The sequence below is a fragment of the Neodiprion virginianus genome, chromosome 6 (genome assembly GCF_021901495.1).
Source record: "Neodiprion virginianus isolate iyNeoVirg1 chromosome 6, iyNeoVirg1.1, whole genome shotgun sequence".
NCBI lineage: Eukaryota > Metazoa > Arthropoda > Insecta > Hymenoptera > Diprionidae > Neodiprion > Neodiprion virginianus.
The window spans coordinates 29,398,014-29,417,568 of NC_060882.1; the positions used below are offsets into that span (position 1 = coordinate 29,398,014).

At 47.4% G+C, this 19,555-nt stretch overlaps 1 protein-coding gene across 4 annotated transcripts in view; it reads right to left on the minus strand.

Moving 5' to 3' along the window:
• The window catches only part of LOC124308109 (nucleolysin TIAR), a 295,980-nt gene that overhangs the window by 135,256 nt on the left and 141,169 nt on the right, over positions 1 to 19,555 (minus strand). For all 4 annotated transcript variants that reach the window (XM_046770485.1, XM_046770480.1, XM_046770479.1 and 1 more), the window contains one exon: positions 12,368 to 12,425. In XM_046770485.1, coding sequence (XP_046626441.1) covers positions 12,368 to 12,422 — 55 coding nt within the window. In that variant the 5' untranslated portion in view covers positions 12,423 to 12,425. The remainder of the gene's footprint in view (positions 1 to 12,367; positions 12,426 to 19,555) is intronic.

Below are 19,555 nucleotides of genomic sequence, written 5' to 3' on the forward strand. Positions count from 1 at the left end.
AAAAAAAGAAACTGTGAAATAATAAAAATAATCGTTTGCAAAAATTCCCAGTATGATATCGTGTATGCACGCGGCATGGCCGCGGTATCTCCAGGGTAGCAGCACAAGCCCGCAACGCTGCGTTGATGGGGGTGGGGGGTTGTCTCCCACGGCTAGGGGTGTTAAACGAAACATTTTTCAGCAGATAAGTCACGTATGTTTAATTATGTATATTACTGGCTGGTGCCGCGGGGGTTGGGCCAAAACCACCCTTCACCCCGTGCCACGGCTAGCTGCCCCCACCCCCCCCCCCCCCCTCGCCCCTTTCGCGGCGATATTTTATTTTCATTATTAATTCCTGGCGTGCGTGGTCCATAGTAATTAGGCGGGGCCGGCTAGAAGAGCGACGAATACCATAAACGGGGTGAGAAGAAAGGAATTGAAAAATGAAAATAAAGACAAATAAATAAAAAAACGAATTACCACCACCAAAAATGAATCAAAAAATAACAAATACGTGTACGTATGCAATTTCAACCGTAATACGATTACCGGCTGCAGCAAACATTTGCGCTCGCACGTACTTCACGATTTCACCAATTTTTTTTCTTTCAATCCACACCGCTCACCCTCTCGCGGAATGAAGCATCCGCAACGGCGAAGCCGAGCCGGATATAATTTCACCGTTTCGTTTGGCGAGCTAGTCTGACCGTGGATCTCCCTTATTTTGTAAACAGTGCAGCGGGAATGACGGTGGGTAGATAATTTGGCACGGTATGCCTGCGGCATGTTCACGGTATGCCTACGGCACGCTCTTGGCATGCCGACGGAATTTTCGAAGGGAACGAAAAGGCTGCGCAGCAGCTCAGGAGTCCGCAAACTTCGACTCTGCTTCCAGGGACTCAAAGGACGCGACGTTCTGTTACGGTAGCGTCCCTGCATCTAAGCTGTGTTTTGCGAATCTTCGAATTGCGATGTAATATCCGGAGTCTTGACGATTTATTCATTTATCTTTGTTATTTTTTTTTTTTTATCATTTCTTTTTGCAAGAAATTACTGATGGGAATACACTGAATGGAAAGTATTATAATTAAAAACGCCATTTTAACGGATAGTATACGTGCACATTAATATTCGAAAAAAAAATATACGAAAGCCAATTTAATCTGATAGACTAATGAATAAATAACCGAATAAAGTATGATAATTTAATTAAAATCGTTGCTGATGAAAAATTGTTCAATTTAATTTTACATATTCATGTATAATAATACATTTTGAACGAGTTACGGATGCCCCGAAGGTTTGGGAATACGGTAAAGAGGTGGAAAAAATAATCGTCGAAAGCCACGCGTACAGGATCCGTGATATCGTAATAATAGTTGCGAATCGAAAGTGCAATAATCATAACACTGCGTGAGATAAGAACACCGGCTTGATTTCAGGTACGGAAAATTTGAATATTCATTCATTAGTTTGGAAGATAGAGAGAGAAAAAAAAAAGAAAGAAAGAAAAACTGCGAGTCGAGTGGCGGACGTTGTCCACCGCTCACCTTTTTTTCAGTTTCCAAATTTTCGTCGACTGAAAAGCGATGGCGGCGATCGAGGAAACGGGCAGCCGAAATTCGCGTCACGTCGTTCAGGACGAATTTGACACGCGGAGAACAAAAAATGAACGAGCACGCTCGCAGCTCTCGTCCCTCTCGGTATTCTCGACGTGACAATTATCTTTGACGCGGGGATTCCGCTCAATTTTCAGCCGCGAGGACCAGACCGGACGTAAATCCTGACGCGAGAGGGTCCCGGGGCCCATCGCTCACCTGCAGGATCCCGCTGGATCCCGAAAGGAGCACCGCGCGGAGAAATCGCGGGTCTTTGCGGGAGCTCCTGCAGGAAGCAATTAGCGTGGCGCTGCTGCAGGGCACATGCAGATTTCCCCGGGCGGCAACGGGGCTTCTCCTCGTGTGTTTGTACATTCATCACGGGATAATCCTAGCGCACACACGGCGTAAAGATGTTGAGACGTACGTACGCTACGTTAAGTTTCGTTTCAACCCCCGTGCGGCTGCAGCCACTCGCCACCTGCACGAGCAACGAGGAGGGGATGATGAGGACGGAAAAGGAGGAGGACAAGAAGAAGAAGAAGAAGGAGAAGGAGAGGGAGAGGAGGTCGCGGTGAGAGATTAATACGGTGCTTGTTCCTCTCCCGGCTTCCACCCCCAGAATGTGTTTAACATTTCAACCCCGCATCCCAAGCTGCATGCTGCGTCCGAAGAAACCGCAGAGCTAGAGGCGAACCGGAGCCGGATATGCTTGTGTGTTCGCGTCTCTGCGTTGTTTGCCTTTTATTTAATTTTTTTTCTTACAGCTTTCTCTATCTATCTCTGGTTTTTCGCTAATTTTCCTGCAACGCGCGCGGCCGTTTCAACTCGCGAAGAATTATAACGGTATAAGTAGAAACGGTTTGGAGAAGCTGCCACGGTCTCTATATCACAATTACAGTCTGCACTCGGACTCTGAGATTGCTGCCACCGATATTCGTTAGCCATAATTACTCGGTTGGGCCTGAAAAATATCTGCACGGACGTAAAGTGAAGGAGAAAAACTGCGGTTTGCCATTATTTTTCACTCGTTACGGCTTCAAGAACTCAAGACTTGTCAGCTATCGTTGTAAAAATAATATATTTTCTTTTAATTCCCATCACCCTAATTTCCTGAAATTGATTTCTGATGATTATAGAAAACGAAATATTTAGCAGATTCGAGATTATCAACGGACTTAATTACATTTAGTTGAGAAAAAAAAAAAATCCAGATTCTGTAGTTGTTAATTTAGTCTTTGGGAGATCCAAGCCCTCTGTTTTTATTTTAAGTTCACATTTGAAGGTAGTAATTGAATGGTTTTTTTTTTTTTGCTACCGTACGACAAATCTCATTTACAAAACGGAAAAATTGATTTATCTCGATATTTACCTTTTAAAACGAACGAATTTATTTGCTCAAATTGACGAGACGATTGTATAAACATAACGATCTGTTAAAATTGGTGAAAAAGTGACCATTGTACGTTGTTTTTCATCAGCTAATTAGTCGATGCAATCTCATCGAAACGATAATCATTGTATTTATCGTCGTTCGATTCGCCCAAAAAAAAAAAAAAATATTACAACAAAATCGAATCACTGTAACAGCCAACGATATCACTCTGGAATAATATTTGCGTAATCAACCTCATCATTTTCGAAGAATATACACACATGGTATGAGCCGCAGGTAAAACGAATCAGACGGGCCCGAAATTTGAACATTCCAACAGCGAGAGAGTCCAGAGCGTTTTAACGAATTCTCTTGCCAGCCCTATCCACGCACCCCTTGAAAGTGTAAATTAACGCGTGAACAATATTTACACCTAGACTCACCTTCCGAATACCCGTTCAAACAATTTCACTTAAAAACAAAGCCACGCGTTCTGTTAGCACTGGGAATACGCACCCTCCCACTTTCCGTAACACACATCGACTCTCGCTCCACGATCGTGTTGGCACACGGGGCTTGGCTGATGGTTGCTCGTCACTTCCGAGTAAGTACACAATCAGTGCAATTGTGTGCCAAGCCTCACGCGCGCAGCTTGCAACGTGGATGAAACAGACGCGATTCCCTTTACGGAAATGCTTAGCCGTGTGCAGGCGAAGGTGAAGGTGGAAGACAAAGGGGAAGATTGACTCAAAGATTGTTTTGCGTCTTTTTTTTCGTTTCCATTTTGCGTGCAGAGGATTCGTCGATCGGAGGTTGTTGCATTTTGAAGCAGCTGTTCCACCGGATTACTCGGTTCGTGAGTTTTAACCCGTGATCAACTTTCATGAGTGGATCTGACGACGACGTAATCGCGAGCGGGAACGGTCAGTGTCCTCGATTACATCGGCGCTCCTGGTACTACCGCCACCTACTAGATTCCGACGCGAGGGCTGATCGTAAAACGAAACGTTCTCCATCAGCGCTAAGACCGTGGCTCTTAATAAGATCTTCTTCGAAGATACGATACGGGCCCAAGCTGCAGCCGATATCGACTTTCAGAATTGTGGAAGGGATGCTGCGCCGCTCCAAAGCTCAAAGCACCGGCCGAACGAGGTGGAGATTTTAATGCCACACGGTCCCGATGCTCGACGTCTCGAGATTTTCAAGCACGGTGCTGCTTTTTTTCAGAACTTCGTTATTTTTTCTTCTTTAACGTTCCGATACATTGGGGTTGGATGTGGACGGAGGGTAGCAGGAAGAGAAAGATAAGCACGTGGAAACGTAAATGGCAACGGTGGTCTGTTGAATAATCCACAAATTCCTGTTACAGAAATGAGAAATCAGAGGCGAGTGTATCCGCAGTAGTACGAGTATGTATACCGCGGCAGAAACATAGAGGAGAAAGTAATAACCCGACCGAGTGAAATTATGGTAGCTATAACATGACGACGTACTGCAATCCGTCAAATTAAGCTCTCGGTAAAAAGATCGTTGAGAAAAGTATGAAGGTACGAAGAAGAGTCGAAAAATATATGAGACCATTTCCAAAGAGGTACAGCTTCGGGGGCTGTGAATGTCGATGAAGTAGAAAACGAGTTTAAAGAGTCCGACGGTGTAACAGCTTCGTTTCCATTCGGTATCACTTTTCGATATATCATAAGGCAAGGTGTTGGGCTCCCCGTTTTAAAAACGTGAAAAATCCCATATCCGAACGTCATTACTTCTCAATTGCGGGAGTTTCCACGACGATCGCAAATCCTCCAATCACAGGAAGGCGACCACGACGATTTGGTCGCGGCGAGCGAAGAGGTCCCTGGACAAAAGTAAGACGAGGGTGAGATTTTCGCGGAAGCAGCACGAGCAGCGGGCAGGAAGAGGGTGTCTAGGGAGGCGTCGCGACGCACGTTGTCATCTCCATATGCCGCCGCCGTGCCGTTGGACGCAGCTCGTTGGTTCTCGGTTGACTTTGTGCCTCCGTTTATTAAATTCATTTATCAAGTCGCATAAAATCAGGGTAGTGTGTACGCGTTGTGGCCCACCTCCGGGTCTCTAATTGGACGCGTTAAATATATAAATATAATTCCGACCCCCGGGTGCGAATATCTCGTCGTGAGAGCCTGGTTGGGAGCCACGTCGGGTGAAGCTATTACCAGCCAATGTGTGCGGGTGTGTCTGCCTCTGTGTTTGTGCGCGCACGTTGCACGTTATCTGCGAGTTGCGACCGAAGTTGCCTTTCGCTCGTATGCATGAGCGCCGGGGGTGAACGAGGTGGGGAAATAAGAGGAGAGAGAAAGAAAAAAGAAAGGTGAAAATAAAATTGTGAAAAAGGAGGATCATGAGCCGCGCATTGCGCTCGAGATCCTCCGTGCATAAGCAGCCTTCGTAGTGTGGGTGTAACGTACGCGATCACCTTGAGACTGAATGAAAATATTCTTCAGGAAGGGTGATGTGGCGTCGTGGTTGAAAACCACCTGCACCCTGTAACGCAGCGACGTCGAGACGTCGCGCATCTTTTCACGGCACCTGGGGGAATGTTATCAAATACCTCTTCTAAGCCCAGCGATATACAACGGAGGCTGCAAGTATTAAAAGCTGCGCAATGCGCATGCATATTTTTACCCCCGAGTAGAAGAAGGGAAATTTGAGCTTTACTCATTTTGACAGTCCATCAAACCTCGTTTGCCGTGCCGAAGAGATGCACCGTAACGTCATGGAGGCTACGACGATGTGGAAGGAATTTTTCCCTCTATATTCTTGGTACATTGCATATGCATGCACATGTAGGTACATGTATACGGATCGAGTTTACATTGCGTCTTGTACTCGGTGGAAAAAAACCACTACGACCTCCGAACAGGAAATTTTTTCAGCCTGAACAATTTCACGCACACTCCGTGATTTTTGTTCACGTTTTAATTCGGCGGTCGAGTTACAAGAACGTCATTAGGAGTATCCGAGGAACCTTAAAAACCTCTCGACACAGATTTCGCGTACAAATGCAACGCGGGTTACGTGTAATTGGGAGTGGCGCACGCTCGCATTTCCCCTAAATTACACCCCGCATGGGCGACACGTGTCGAGGTCGAACTCGCAATGTCGTCAGCTCCCTCGGCCAACGGGGTGAAATCCATAGACACGGCGACAACGAGGCCTGTGGGATGGCACTCTCCTTTTCAAAGGGCAGAAAAAGTTCTCGGTAAAAAAAAATAACGGAGCAGCAATAACCGCCACGAGAAACGAACAATAATCATTTGACTACGAGATAATTGAGGGCGCGTCAAGGGAACGTCTCCGAACGCCGGTATATTTATTGCGTCGACAGATAATTCCGAACACGTATTTATTTGTTTATATATTTGTTCATCCATGTTTCAGGATGCAGCTGCACGTCGCGACGCGATACGCGACAGAATAAAAGCTGCAAGTATCCAGCGCACGCGTGTGCAGCAGCTCACAGTTTACACGTGTGATTCACGAGCGGAGACGCTTATGTGAACACTGGGCTCGGCGCTTCTGTTAATGCTAGAACCGTAATTCAGGATACCGCTGTGCCTGGGTCAAGCCGATGATGTACGAGTCTCAAAAATTTACACGGTACATGAAATTACAGCGCTCCGTGTATACGCGGGCCTTATACATGCGGCGTGTAAATATAATGGCGAAAAGGGAACTTATGACGTACAGAGTTATTTGTAACAATCTATTCTAAACCGTGAAAAATTACACTTCATTGTCATTGAGGAGGGAAAAGGTGCTATGTGTTCAAATTAAATGAAAACAGTCCGAGCGTGAGGAAGATGACAAACAAAAAGCCTCTCTCGAGCTGGCGGGAATTTCTCAGCTTTCCTAATACTCGTTTTTTAATTTTTTTTTCAACCATATTTGCCTGCGGTTTTATGGAAAATAATTTATTTTTACTTGAAAATGACGTTGATTCGAAAAGGCTAAAATCGGTAATGTATGTCGGCTGCGATCCGTAATGCGCAGAAGTATAAAGTCAATATTTTTTTATCTCGGCGTCGTTTCGGCAGCGTAACCACCTGCAGGCAGGGTTAAGGAAGGTCTTATCACGTATTCGCGATAGGTACCGTAATACCCGCACCGTCGAAGGCAGTCAGGGGTTCTCAGCCGCGTTACATGCATCATAAATAATTCAGACTGACGTGAGAGCAATGCGAGCATTGCGGGCCGTTCGGGTTCCAAAGCGGGTAAAGGAAATCTGAAAATCCTGAGGGAGAGATTATAATAATCCCGCAGCGTATGCTCTACGGGCACGTGATCCAGCGCATGCGGGAGGCGCGGCGTTTTTTTAAAAATCTAGGCCGCAAGCGCAGCGCTAAATAAAAAATTACATCGCCGATCTCGGGCAGAAGGGATCGTAAAAAACTGGGGGGAACGATTGGCGGAATACGGGAATGCTTGCCTGCGTGCGTGTGTAAAGGTGCAGACGCGTCTAATCACGCGCCTCTGTGTGAGGCGGCAGATATTACACGTGGCGGAACGTGGCCGTATAACCGCGGAAGCGGGAGGAAGAGGCGGAGGGAGAAACGAAGGCGGCGGTTCAATGATATGACGACAAACGGGGAGATACGGATCGGCCGGGCAGAAGGAAATCGAGGCACAATTGCCTTGCCCTAAATTAGGGTCTGTCCGCGAGACGTGTCCGGGCTTTGCCGGGTATTAAAGGGGAATAAATTGTTGCGAGCGCCACGCGCGTACGGAGAGAAGAGAGGAAACTTTTACCTCGGTTTCTCGTTTCTCTATTATTATTACCCACTCTACGTGTGCATATATATGTATATATATATAGACCCTACTGAATATTCGGTATACTTGTTACTCTTACCTTATTTGCACTGCGATACATTTCCGATCGGTTGAAAAGTATCGAGGGCAAGGTACAAGGGAGAAACATCCCGCGCCCCGAAGGTATTGTTCAAAACTACGGAATGTATATTCAGATCTCTTCAATTTTAAATCAGGGGGGACGTCACGGAAACCTATTATCCGTTTTTATTCCCCAAAGGTCCGCCGACCATATTTCATAACAGATCTACGTTTTTCATTGTTCAAGAAACAAGGACTCGTAAAATCCAAATTCAGACTTGAATGATATTAAATTTCAGTGACATTGGGAAGAAAAAAACAAGCATGAAAAAACATCCGAAGAACTCGACCAACCCGTGATTAGATCTACGTTAGCTGCTTTGATTTTTCATTTCAAAGACGCCAAATACTTCCGTCCATTTTTTAAATCCCGCAGCCGCTCGGCCCGCGACTTCTGGATCGTAAACCGAAATTGCCGAAAACCCTTCGCCCACTTCGGCAGACATGATAGGTACGTCTGTGGGGACCACGGGGTTTGGTTAATGCCCGGTGACCAGGCGAGTCGCAGGGTGTGTCACCGAGTCGAGGACGTGTTATTCGTCGGTGAAAAATACCGCCGCGTCACGAGCAAATGCGAGGCAAACGACGATAGCGTAGGAATTACGCGTCCCATCCAGCGGCTGGGTTCGGGATAGATTAGGCGAGTTCCCGGGGGAGGTTTCGAGGGTTGCAGGATCGGCGAAAAATCGGGCCGATTCGGCGGCACGTGGACTCGGCTCCCGGAGCTTTTTAATCGGGCTAATATTCCGGAAGCGAGCGTCAACGGCGCCGCATCCGGTCGACACGCGGTGGCACCGCAGCCGAGTAAGAGGAAGGAAACCGGCCTCGGTATGCGCGTGAAAGGGCGCGTGCGAGGCCAGCGAATGACTCGAGCTTACATTAACTTGATTAAAGCGCGGCGCCTCCCCGACTCTTTGCCTCTTGTATTTCAGTGACCGGGATCCGGTTCCTCGGCGGACGAAAGTTAATCACGCTCCAGGGACCCTCTCGCACTGACTCCCGGCCTTTCCCAGAATTCCGCATTATTTCGCTGCCCGCCAAAGGTATTTCGATCGCCAACACCGGTCTCTGCTACTCTTTAGGAAGGACACCGGCACCGCCCGTAAGCGATTCATGAATGGAACGATTATTTATAGCGCGTTTTGCTACCAGCGGCAATCCTTATTTACAGACTTTCCTCTTCCGGTCGGTTGAGCTTTCGTTGATTACGTTGATCTATGTAGATGGAAGCCGCTTCAAGTTCAGTCAAGTTACCGATGATTATCAGAATTGACTGCCAATTGGTCGAAAAAAATTTTTACTCATTTCTACCAAAGTCTTATCTCGAATTCACCTCTGAAAAATAGAAGTTTCAACGTTGCCTTGGATTTTTTTTTTTTTTTTTGTTTCGACCTGACATTCATACACCAAATATCCGACAAGCAGTCGTTTAGTTAAAATGGATTTAGATATTTCAGTCTGAGAGTTGATTTTTCTTTCACAGTTCTTCGAAACGAGTTTTCCGTTTCCACGGAACGAGAGTTCAAAATCTGTATAAACCCGTATAACACGATACTAAAAATGCTGCAGAGACGTTCAGCGTATAATTAAAACACTCCCGCGTTCCGAAAAGGCCGTAAAGAGGTCAATTAGTACATCTGCAAATAACAGCATAATCTGAAAGCAAATCTGACCTCGCACCCCCAAAAACCTTATCCAGATTCTGATAATAGGGTATAAACAAAAGTTTGCTTCAGGTTCCACGCGACAATCTCTTCCCTTCTCAGAATCGATAGAGTATTTTGAACGACGGCACATCGCTGTTTCCGCTGCATTGTGTGTGCTTGCGGATTTCTGCACCTAGGTTACGAGGCATACGCACACGGCGGTGTTACACATACGTGACAGGGTCGCGGTGGGCGCGTATTACTCGGGATTCTCTTCCCATGCTCGACACGTTTGCCCTTACCAGACTGCCGATAAGTATGGGAAAACGCAGAGCCAGGTAAAGCGCTCTGTTATTTGCCAGGATGATCCGTTGCTCAATATCAAACAAGCCCACGTCAGCTTTTGCCCATAACTGACGCCCCGGTAATCCCAGGGTCATGATCGAGTCCACATCCTCGAAATCGATCGTCGCGTAGCGAAACTGGAATTTAAGAAATTTTCGACTCGGTTCTCTTCACGTTAGTTGTTGCGCATTCTGGGCAGGCCGATGCAAACTGTTTCGACGCCGCTTCCAATCTCGTGACGAAGCATAAAAATTCTTTCAACCTTATCGCGACGCGGGATTGTCCGCCCTCCAATTACACGAGTCTCTCGTTTTGCGAAGGTGTGCGAATTCGCGGGCGCACGCAGAGAGGTAAACTCTGCTGCGAGGGAATAACGTTCGCACGAAATTGCGAAAGCGGTATGCGAACGAGTGATGTATCAGATCCGGACGGCTGCTGCCGCATCCGTTTTTCGAGAAGGGAATCACGCTCCGTTGACGTGAAGTGTAAAATGACGAAAAAAAAAAAACAGTCTACAGCGTGGTATGAAAAAAAGACGTCTGGAATTTTCATCCTAGTTATATTGGCCGATAAATTCGATTCTACACATTTATCGACAGTTCCGTTCGGTGCTTGAAAAACTTCACCGCAGCCGGTTCGGGGCGGAAGGCTTTCCGAGCTTTCGGCGAACCGCGACAAGGATCGTAGCGTCGAAGTTAATGTTTGCCAACGGAGAACAGACGCTTCGACGTCGCTGTTCGTTCCTGAGCTGCTTCAAGCCCTGGTACACAGTGGAACGGATTGTACGATATTCACAGAGACGCTCGTCGGCTGCTAGCCACCCAGGTGAATTGAGGTGTCTATAGAAGCGGGAGGCGCGGATGGGTTTGCTTTATTGTGTTAAAGCCTGCCGCCCTGTTGCATAAACGGAATGCGCAAGTGGGCCACAATCAGCCCGTAGGATTCATAATGCAGGGAAATGACCCTGGATTAAGCTCAGCTTCGCTATCCGGAGTTTGCCCGTCCGACTCTATTAAACGGACGAGGGTCGATCCGCCGAAGCCCGGGTGGTTGGTTTGCCGTTCGCCTGTTTGCGCCAAAAACTACCCAGGATCGTTTCAACACTTCGAATTGCGATTGAGCGTAATCCAAACCTCGCTCTCAATCCTTCCGATATGTGATGTATATGTGATGCCAACGGCATCCCTCGATCATACATCTGTACTCGTCAACCATTCGAGGAGCTGACTGTAGCTGCGCACTCTCCTTTGCAAAAAACTTTCAAGGGAGTTTTCGTAGCCTCAATTTCGAAATCACTACCCAGCCGGGTAGCTTGAGCTTTGAAAAATTTCAAAGACGTGGCGTTGAAACTAAAACTGAAACTGAAACTCGCGTCTCTCGTCAGTACCGCGTCACGTACAGACTTCAAGAGTAAAAGATGCACTTTGCGAATAACGTGTTCGGGTCGGGACGAAAGTTTCGACTTTGAGAAAGGCGGAAGCTAACCGTCGAGCTTTTATTCAGCCAACCTCGCGAATGCGAGGTAAGTGAGTGAATTTTGCGCGCGGAGTGATTATGCCGGGAAATGATCACGAAGGTGGTTTCATCGCATTATATAGCCTGAAACGGTTTCACGGCTGTTGAGCAGCACACGTTTGTTCAAGAATTATTTCTGGAATGTTGGTTATGGCTCGTTGATGTACCAGGACCCTCGCTCTAGCGATCCGCCCAGCCGCTTTATGATTCCGTAGCTAGCCAGCTGGCACGATAATTCGCAACTGCGCCCCGGGCTAGGCAAACAAAACGTGTTTAACCAAGAGAATCTTGATTCGAGAAAGAGGAATACTTTTACCGGCGGTAAAACGAGGAGCGCGTTCACTCTTTGGTGCAACGGACGTTTTCTCGATGGAAGAAAATATCCGAGAAATCAACTTTCCACCGAGTTCCGCTACGTGGTTACATCATTTTATAATAACGTTTAAATTATGAACCCCTCGCGGCGGGTATTCGTTTCGAATTGATTCTCGGAAGAGATCGGAACGCCGTTTCTCCGCTGCCAATTTCACCAGGAACATGTAAATTGCCGGATGACGCGGTCCTCCACGGTTCAGTCGGCACGCCGTCTTTACTCTTGTTTTTCTCCCTTCGTCAAATCGAGGCTAATTAATTTCCGCGCCGACCGCCCTCGTAAACTCAATCGAGCAAATCGATCCGCAAACATCAGAGAGCCGTCATCCCCGCTTTTGAGTTGCGGCCAAAAACGGTTAGCTGCCCGATATGTTTGTCAAACCGTTTACGCAACCTTCGGTATATGTCCCTCGCGCTCTCCTGATTCCAACAAACTTTCATCTCGAATACGATTGACGTGTATGAGCGGTAATTAGAGACTCGAACACCGGTCTCAGAATTCCCAATTCACCCGGTGTACGCAACGTACTCGATCAAACTTTCATTTGATCAAACGGTACACACTAGCGTTGACCTGCAAGTATCGAGCAAACAAATTTCTCACTTACTACTTGTGTCCTGCTTCGGCTGATTGCCAGGAGACGTCGCCCAGTTGACTTTCATTTCCTGAAACAGACATTAAGGGATGCCCGTTGTTAGTCCGGCTATTGCACGATATTTTGAATGAAATCAAGGCGTGGAAAATGAGGAAACCAACGAAAGATGAACTCCCCGTCACTTCGTCAATAGTCAAAAGCAATCAAAGAGTGCGCCCTGCGCCCGTTGGCGCTTTAGTCTCGAACCAGGACTCCCCTGAGGTTAGCCTACGGCATGTTATTATCTTGTGCTTGCCGAGGCGAGGTGCAAGCGCCGCGAATGTTTGCTCGAACGTACACGGCGTGGTTGGTAGACATTTTTCCGATAGATCGGCCGATAGCGGCCGGGGTGGTTTCGGCCCGCGGGTGTATCGGTATGGTTGGGAAAAATGAAGGTCGACTAAAATGCATTGCGGGATGTGCGAGGCGAAGCGATTTCGACGGGCCATTTACACTCGCGCGAAGAGTTCTCGCCGATGGAAAACCGAACAAAGAGAGATTCTTTCGAGATCTCTGAAGTCGGGACGGCTCTTTGCATCCGGTCTTTGTCTCCTTTTATCCTAAAATCAAATAACAAGAGACCCCGGCTCTCGGCTTCTCCGCAATTTCTTTCTTGCGATCGACCGGTCAACTGCGCTTTCACATTCAACGTACAACGACGATCGTGCGAATTGAACCCGAGCCATCGTCTCTCTTAAACGTGTTTGAAGTCATGCAGCAGCAGCTCGAGGATTGATTCGAGATATCGCGTTCTTTCATTTTCTCCGCACAAATTCTTTTCCGGCAAGAACGATCCGCTGCTTTACAAAAGTTTGATTGTATAATCGCGTGATGGGAAATTCTTCCGACCAGCCGTGAACCGATTGGCGAAAAATGAAGAAATTGACGAATAATTGAGCTTCGTGGAATCCGAATGACAGTTTTCAATTCCTGCTGTAATTACGAGTCGGAGAACGGCTCATCGGCCCGAATGGCGTTCGGAGTTGCGAAACGAGGCACAATATCACAGTGCAAAAGCGATCCGTGTACGAGCTTGTAACAAATCAGCTTCGCGATACGTGCCGAAGTTGAGATGCACACCGAGGACTGATTATCCGCGTAAATTTAATTACTTTGAAGTGGGTTTAATACGGTGATCGGATTTCTCTGTTCTTCCCCCGTTGCAGATCGTCTCTGAGATGCAAGCAGCAGTAGCTGCACAATGTACTGCGCTTCGACAACGCAAACAAACTCGAGAAGCGGAGCAGAACTACCGAGAGACGCGTGTCACTTTCACGAATACACCGTGAATACGAGTTGTTCCGGATGTTTACGTTTACCTTTAGGACGGGTTAGCTTCGGATATCACGTGAAATCCTTGTAATACCAATTAAAGGATTCAAGACAATTATGTTCGAACGAGATTCAATCGTGATCAAAGTAACTAGAAATATGTTTAACTAGTTGACTCGATTGGTTGTTGACATGAAGTTTTTACTGAGAAAGTGAAGCTTTAAGGTATCGGAAAGATTGGACGTGGGAAATACGGATAGAAAACTGAAGGATGCGGTAAATGTTAGCGGAAAACATTTGGAAACCAGATGTGCGGTTGTAGATTACCTCTTGAAGCATACAGCGATGCAATACCGGATGTCTGCCATGTCTTCTGCGAGAAAAAAGCTATCGGGACGTGAAAACGCGTACTATGGAAATAGCGAGAAGCCTGTATGCGGGAACTCGGGGTTCGAAGACGGATATTCAGACATCTTTAAGTGAAGAAGCTCGCGACACGCGCGCTCGGCACCGGGTCGAGATTAACACTGAACTCCGAGCCGCGAGGTGTAACGTCTACACAAACATTATTCCTGCCCTTCAAGAATCTGTTTACCGTCGTGATTCCGAAACTCAAGGAGAGTTACGTGGATGGTGTTTGTCACCACAGCAAATGCTACACGGACTTGAGTTTCACACGCTACGTATGTGAGTACATTCGCGGATGCTTCGGAGCGATACGTACGTAGGATTTTTGCCGCGTGCGTGAATTTGACGATCCTCGCGTTGAAAGGTCAAGTACGCGGACTTTGACGAGTCTTTATCGAAAACGGAAACCTTGCGATGCGAAGAGATGGAGAAACGGTGTAGCCGCGGAGTTATACGATCGTGACGATGTACTCCGATCCTCGGTTCCGATGCTTCTTTTGATTCATTCGTTGCTGTTATAGCAGGGGAGGAATTGCGAGCCTCTGTTATATACCCCACTTTGTTTGCAAAGGCATAAAACCAGCCGGTATAGGTGTTTTCGAACGCGATGCGATACCGCCTCGGGTCTCCGCTGCATCCGAACGGCACGATGCCAGCTCAAATGCCGTTATTCCAGATCAACTTATACCCGTACTACGGATATCAATTATTATTACTATTGTTATGACTATTGCTATAATCGCGACTCTGTCGCGTTTGAAAACACCGGCTGGATATAACAACTCCGTGTATAACTCACGGATGATGTTTGTATATGTATATCGTGTATGAATGAACGCGTTGTTACGCCTACCCTGAAAACCTCCCAAAAACTTGAGGGTGCAAAAACGATAACGCGTTATTACGGTTTTCGCGATCGTATTGTGAGAGAATACATTCACAGATCGATATCTCGATAAGGAGTATAACCCATACATTTTCCATGTACAACATTTTTCCATAACGTCAAATCGTTCCACGAAATATTTAAATATCGCGAAACCCCGTCTTTTCGCAGTAAACATAAGACGTGACACTGATTTTATGCCTCGAGTCGTGAAATTTTGGTTTCGCAGAGGAACTTATCTCCGGAGAATAATAGAAACAAGACGATCAGGAGTGCACTCGGTGTTTGGTGAGAGTTTCAGTCCCGGTTGGCTTCGACCCCTCTTTTCTCGGTGAGGGCGGGGGGTGGAGGTCTTGGCTCGGAACTCGTCTACGTCGCAGGGAACGAGAGTGACGGAGATACGGAGAGACAAAGAGGCGGCGTTAGAGGCTTATATATTTATGGAGTGTCTATACGGGGTGGTGGAGGACGCGCGTACATAAATAATAGATAGGGGGGGGGGGGGGGGGGGTACAATATCTATCCATATTAATGCAGCTTGCTCGCTCGCTGCCTCCGCCTTGCAGCTTGCAAGCTCACCGCCAATGCTGCTACTGCCGCTGCTGCTACCTACTTCGAAAGCGAAGCTACCGAATACGTTTCACGCCCGCTACCTGAAAATACATGGAGATACGAAGGGAAAGCGAGACAGCGATGGAGCAGGAGAGCGAGAAGGAATCATAGATACGCGGCATTGATCCGAAGCAAACACTGGGAAGCGAAGTCAAAGTGCCATCTACGTAATTAGACGACAAATAACGCGCTCACCGCCGCCGCAGCTTCCATCTTCCCGGGTAATCAACACGTTCACCTACCTTGGATTCATCAGTAGTTAGTGCGTAGAACATATCCGACATACGCAGACATGTCGCGTTACGAGACCGCTCGTTATTAGGCCGCTTACCGAATGGCGAGCTCGAGAGCTTTCTATAACTTGATCTTCTTAAAAGATTCACCGCGTGACAAGGATCCAGCAGTCATACGCGATGAAGGAAATTCTTGAAAAAATTCAAATTTTCACCCGCTCCGCTACTCTGGTGAATTTTCTTTTTCGCACACGCTTGATTCAATTCCAATGAATTTATCTATGTAGAATTTTCTACAACAGGAATAAGATCCGAGTTTAAAAGAAAGCACAGTGGTTTGTTGCAGCTTGGAAGGAGAGGCAGAAAAGAAAGCTATTACAATTCTAACGCATGAAAAAAGTATCAAGAGTAATCCTGGCATTAAAAAATGCAACGAGTAAGAGGAACAGGATAGCGGCAATTCGCGCTTCCCCTCGCCTCGGAGGTGTTGCAGAAAAAAGTCGAAAATGTAGTTGAAGCGAGTGTAATCAGCAAGTTTTAACATTTGCATAGTATCTGGTTTCGTCGTCGGTACCCACTTTTTTCTTTTCTTTCTCTTTCGACGACACAGCCGGCGGGATATAATTCGCCCTGCAGTGAGACAGGGTCGTACACGTATAGTGTTGGGTCTTCTGTTTTTAACGGCTAATGCACGCGATGCGGCAGTATTTATATATTAACCCCGGAAAGTTTCACCCGGCTGCCCGCGTCTTACCTTCCACCTATTTTCAAGTTTATACGTATACTTTGCTTAACTAAGCGAAGCATACATGCGGAGCCAGCCAGCCGTCGTAAACGCCGCGTCCTGCATCGCATGTACGGCTATAATATTATTACGCCTAATTTACCTGAGAAAATCAGGAGTGAGTATCAAAACTCGCGACATTCCCGCATCGCCTCGGTAGTCCGACGAAAAATCGCCCGTAAAGAAATTAAGCCGAACAGCATCCTCGGCCGGCTTGGTTACTTCGAGCCTCGACCATTAAACGGCGCTACTCTCCGAAACATCGGATACTGGGCTGCGTTTAGGTGCCCACTGGTCACATCAATCGAGATAATAGGACAATAAATATCAACGATATCGCCTTGCGGCCCGGCGACTTTCCGCTGCAGCGAATGAGCCGCGTGGTCAAAAGTCCGGAAGCTTGCAATTTCTAACCGATTTACCGCGGGTATTTATCCCGCAGTAACTCAGCCTTCGGCTTGGTACGCCGAGAGAAGGAAGAAAATCACAAATTGACCCCTGTTTTCTCGTATTTTTTTTTTTTTTTTCACTCTTGCCGAGACAGATTTTCCGCTCACGTTGTATAGGGTGGCCACACACCTGGAAAACGTGGAACCGTCAGGGGATTTTCAATTTGAGCATGCAAGAAAGTGAAGATATTAGTTTTTCATCGTGGGAATTAGAAATCCTTATTTCAGGTAACAAGTTTAGTTTTTTTCATCGAGAAAACAAGTTGGCTTATACTGACTATCTTGTAGATTGTATTTTTCTTTCTTCAATTCGGATAAAATTTCAACCGAATATGGAGAAGTAATCCGAGCTTACCAGAAGTGGCAACATGTCGGTAAAAACCAGACATTAAGTCCTGAGAAAGCTGGACGTTTCATGGAAATTTTGTCGCCCGAAAAATTTGCGGCTACCCTGGTAGTAAGACTGTGTTGAAATTAAAAAAAGGGTTGCTGAGAAATCGTTTAACGATCCCTGAGGTATCGAAAGTTGGTAACGCGAGGCGTCGCAATTTGTCGAATCGCTTGTTGGACGAGCATGGCCGCGGCATTTTGCATTCCGCATCACGGAGAACGTCTCCGTTTCACCGGGGCGTTAAAAGGGTTGACGATACCCGATGAGAGGATCTGGTTCGGGCGGAGATCAAATTCGAGAGGGGTATCCGCAGGTCGTTGAAACCCGGTGCGGGCAACGTAGAGTCGACGTCGCCGCGGTATTAAAAAGGTCAGACCCATCCGGCTTCTGGGTCTGTGTGTATTCAGGGCGGCGTTGCGCGGCGTGTCGGGACGAGGTGAAAGAATGTAATTACCGAGGATCAAAGTCAAGAGGCACCCGGCGACGCCGACGCCGTCTTGGAATTTAAATATCGACGTGAAGAATTCGACGTCGAATTCTCCAGCGAGGCGGGCGTCTCGAGCCTCCGTTGCAAGGATCAGCCACCGTCACACTCGACTCTCTGCATCCTGCGACGCCGCGACGCTAAGGGTGGCGGCGCAGCGACGCCTCGGCGTCCTCCGTCACAAAGAGAACCGCCGCCTTACACGACGGTCGGGCAAAGGTGTTCTTTACTCTTCTATAATACGATACGTTGTCTCTCGTTCCTCACGTTTCGGATACGTCAACTCGCCCCACTTTCTCCCATCGTCCCTTGAAGTTGAGACACTTTTTTTCCCTCTCCCTCGCTTTGAAACGGAGAGAATCATGTGCGCTAGGTTTCAACTCTCCATCTCCTGAAACCATCTTCGACACGTGCCTGTTACGTATGAGTTTATTATACATATATATGTATGTATATATATACATGTGTATTTGAACCGCTTCGCCTTTAAATGTCACGCGAAACTTGTACGCTCGATACTCTCGGCGTTTCAAAAAAATGCAGGAATGAAAAATTTTTTATTTCCAATAAAACGTGCGGGTTTTTCATGTTTCACAAGTGCAATCGGCACGGTCGAATTAGATCTTGAAGAGGCGTTCCAGAATTTTTCAATTCTTCAATACTCAACCCTCGATTCTCGGAATTTGTCGAGATTAACACCGACTGCCTTCGGCGTTAATTAATTCGTCCTGACAATTTTTCTGGATGCGAGTGAGGCGGCGTATTTCCATTCGAAAACGAGAAGGAGCCGGTTGTTGTACAGCGAGGCGTCGAAGAAGGTGAGAAGGATCGAAATTGTAGCCAGTGTAGTGTTAAGACTGGTGTCCTTATCTCGCGGGTGTATTTTAGGTAGAAGGCTTCGGCATAACAAGTGGATTAATTAAACTCGGCAGTAATAATAAAGTGTAACGGCCCTCTGACGGGGGTTCGTTCGAGGAATAACTAACTGCGCGAGAGTGGGAGGGAGGGAGGGGGGGGGCGACTATCGGAGGACGTCACTTCCTTCCTCAGGCGAGCCGAAGATACCGGAGTCCCGGCCATCCGAGACACGGTTCACGTCCGCCGCGTTTACGAGCGAAAATTCATCAAATTAGGCAGAAGACCGTTCGAGGAGCACCCCGGCCGATTAATTCGACCCGCCGGATGACGCCCTTCGAAGATATCGTGTTTTTCCCGGGACGCAAAAACGCCCGCCCGCGCCCGCCTCTTAATTACGGCCCCGTTTCTCTCTCTCTCTCTCTTCGTAAAATTTCCGAAATTCCGTCGGAGCGAAGAAGAGAGAGCGGAAAGAGCCGCAAACTCTGCGGCCTCGGTTCTTCCCGCCTCGGAAAACCTGCCGGCCGTTTCATTGATAGACCGAGGCTACGGAGGGACGGAAATTGCTGCGAGGAACCCGGGTCACTAATTCCACGGAGGCTTGAAACAGTTCGACCATAGTTGAGACGTCAGGACTGGGCGGCGGCGCATTCTTACCCTTACATCGTCGAAGACTCAACCCGGCACCGCAGACGACGGCCCAGGAATTCCGTCCCTCCCTCTTTCCCTCTTTAAAGTCTGTACAGCTACACGGAACCGGCCTGCCAGCTAGCTCGCTGCTCAAGTC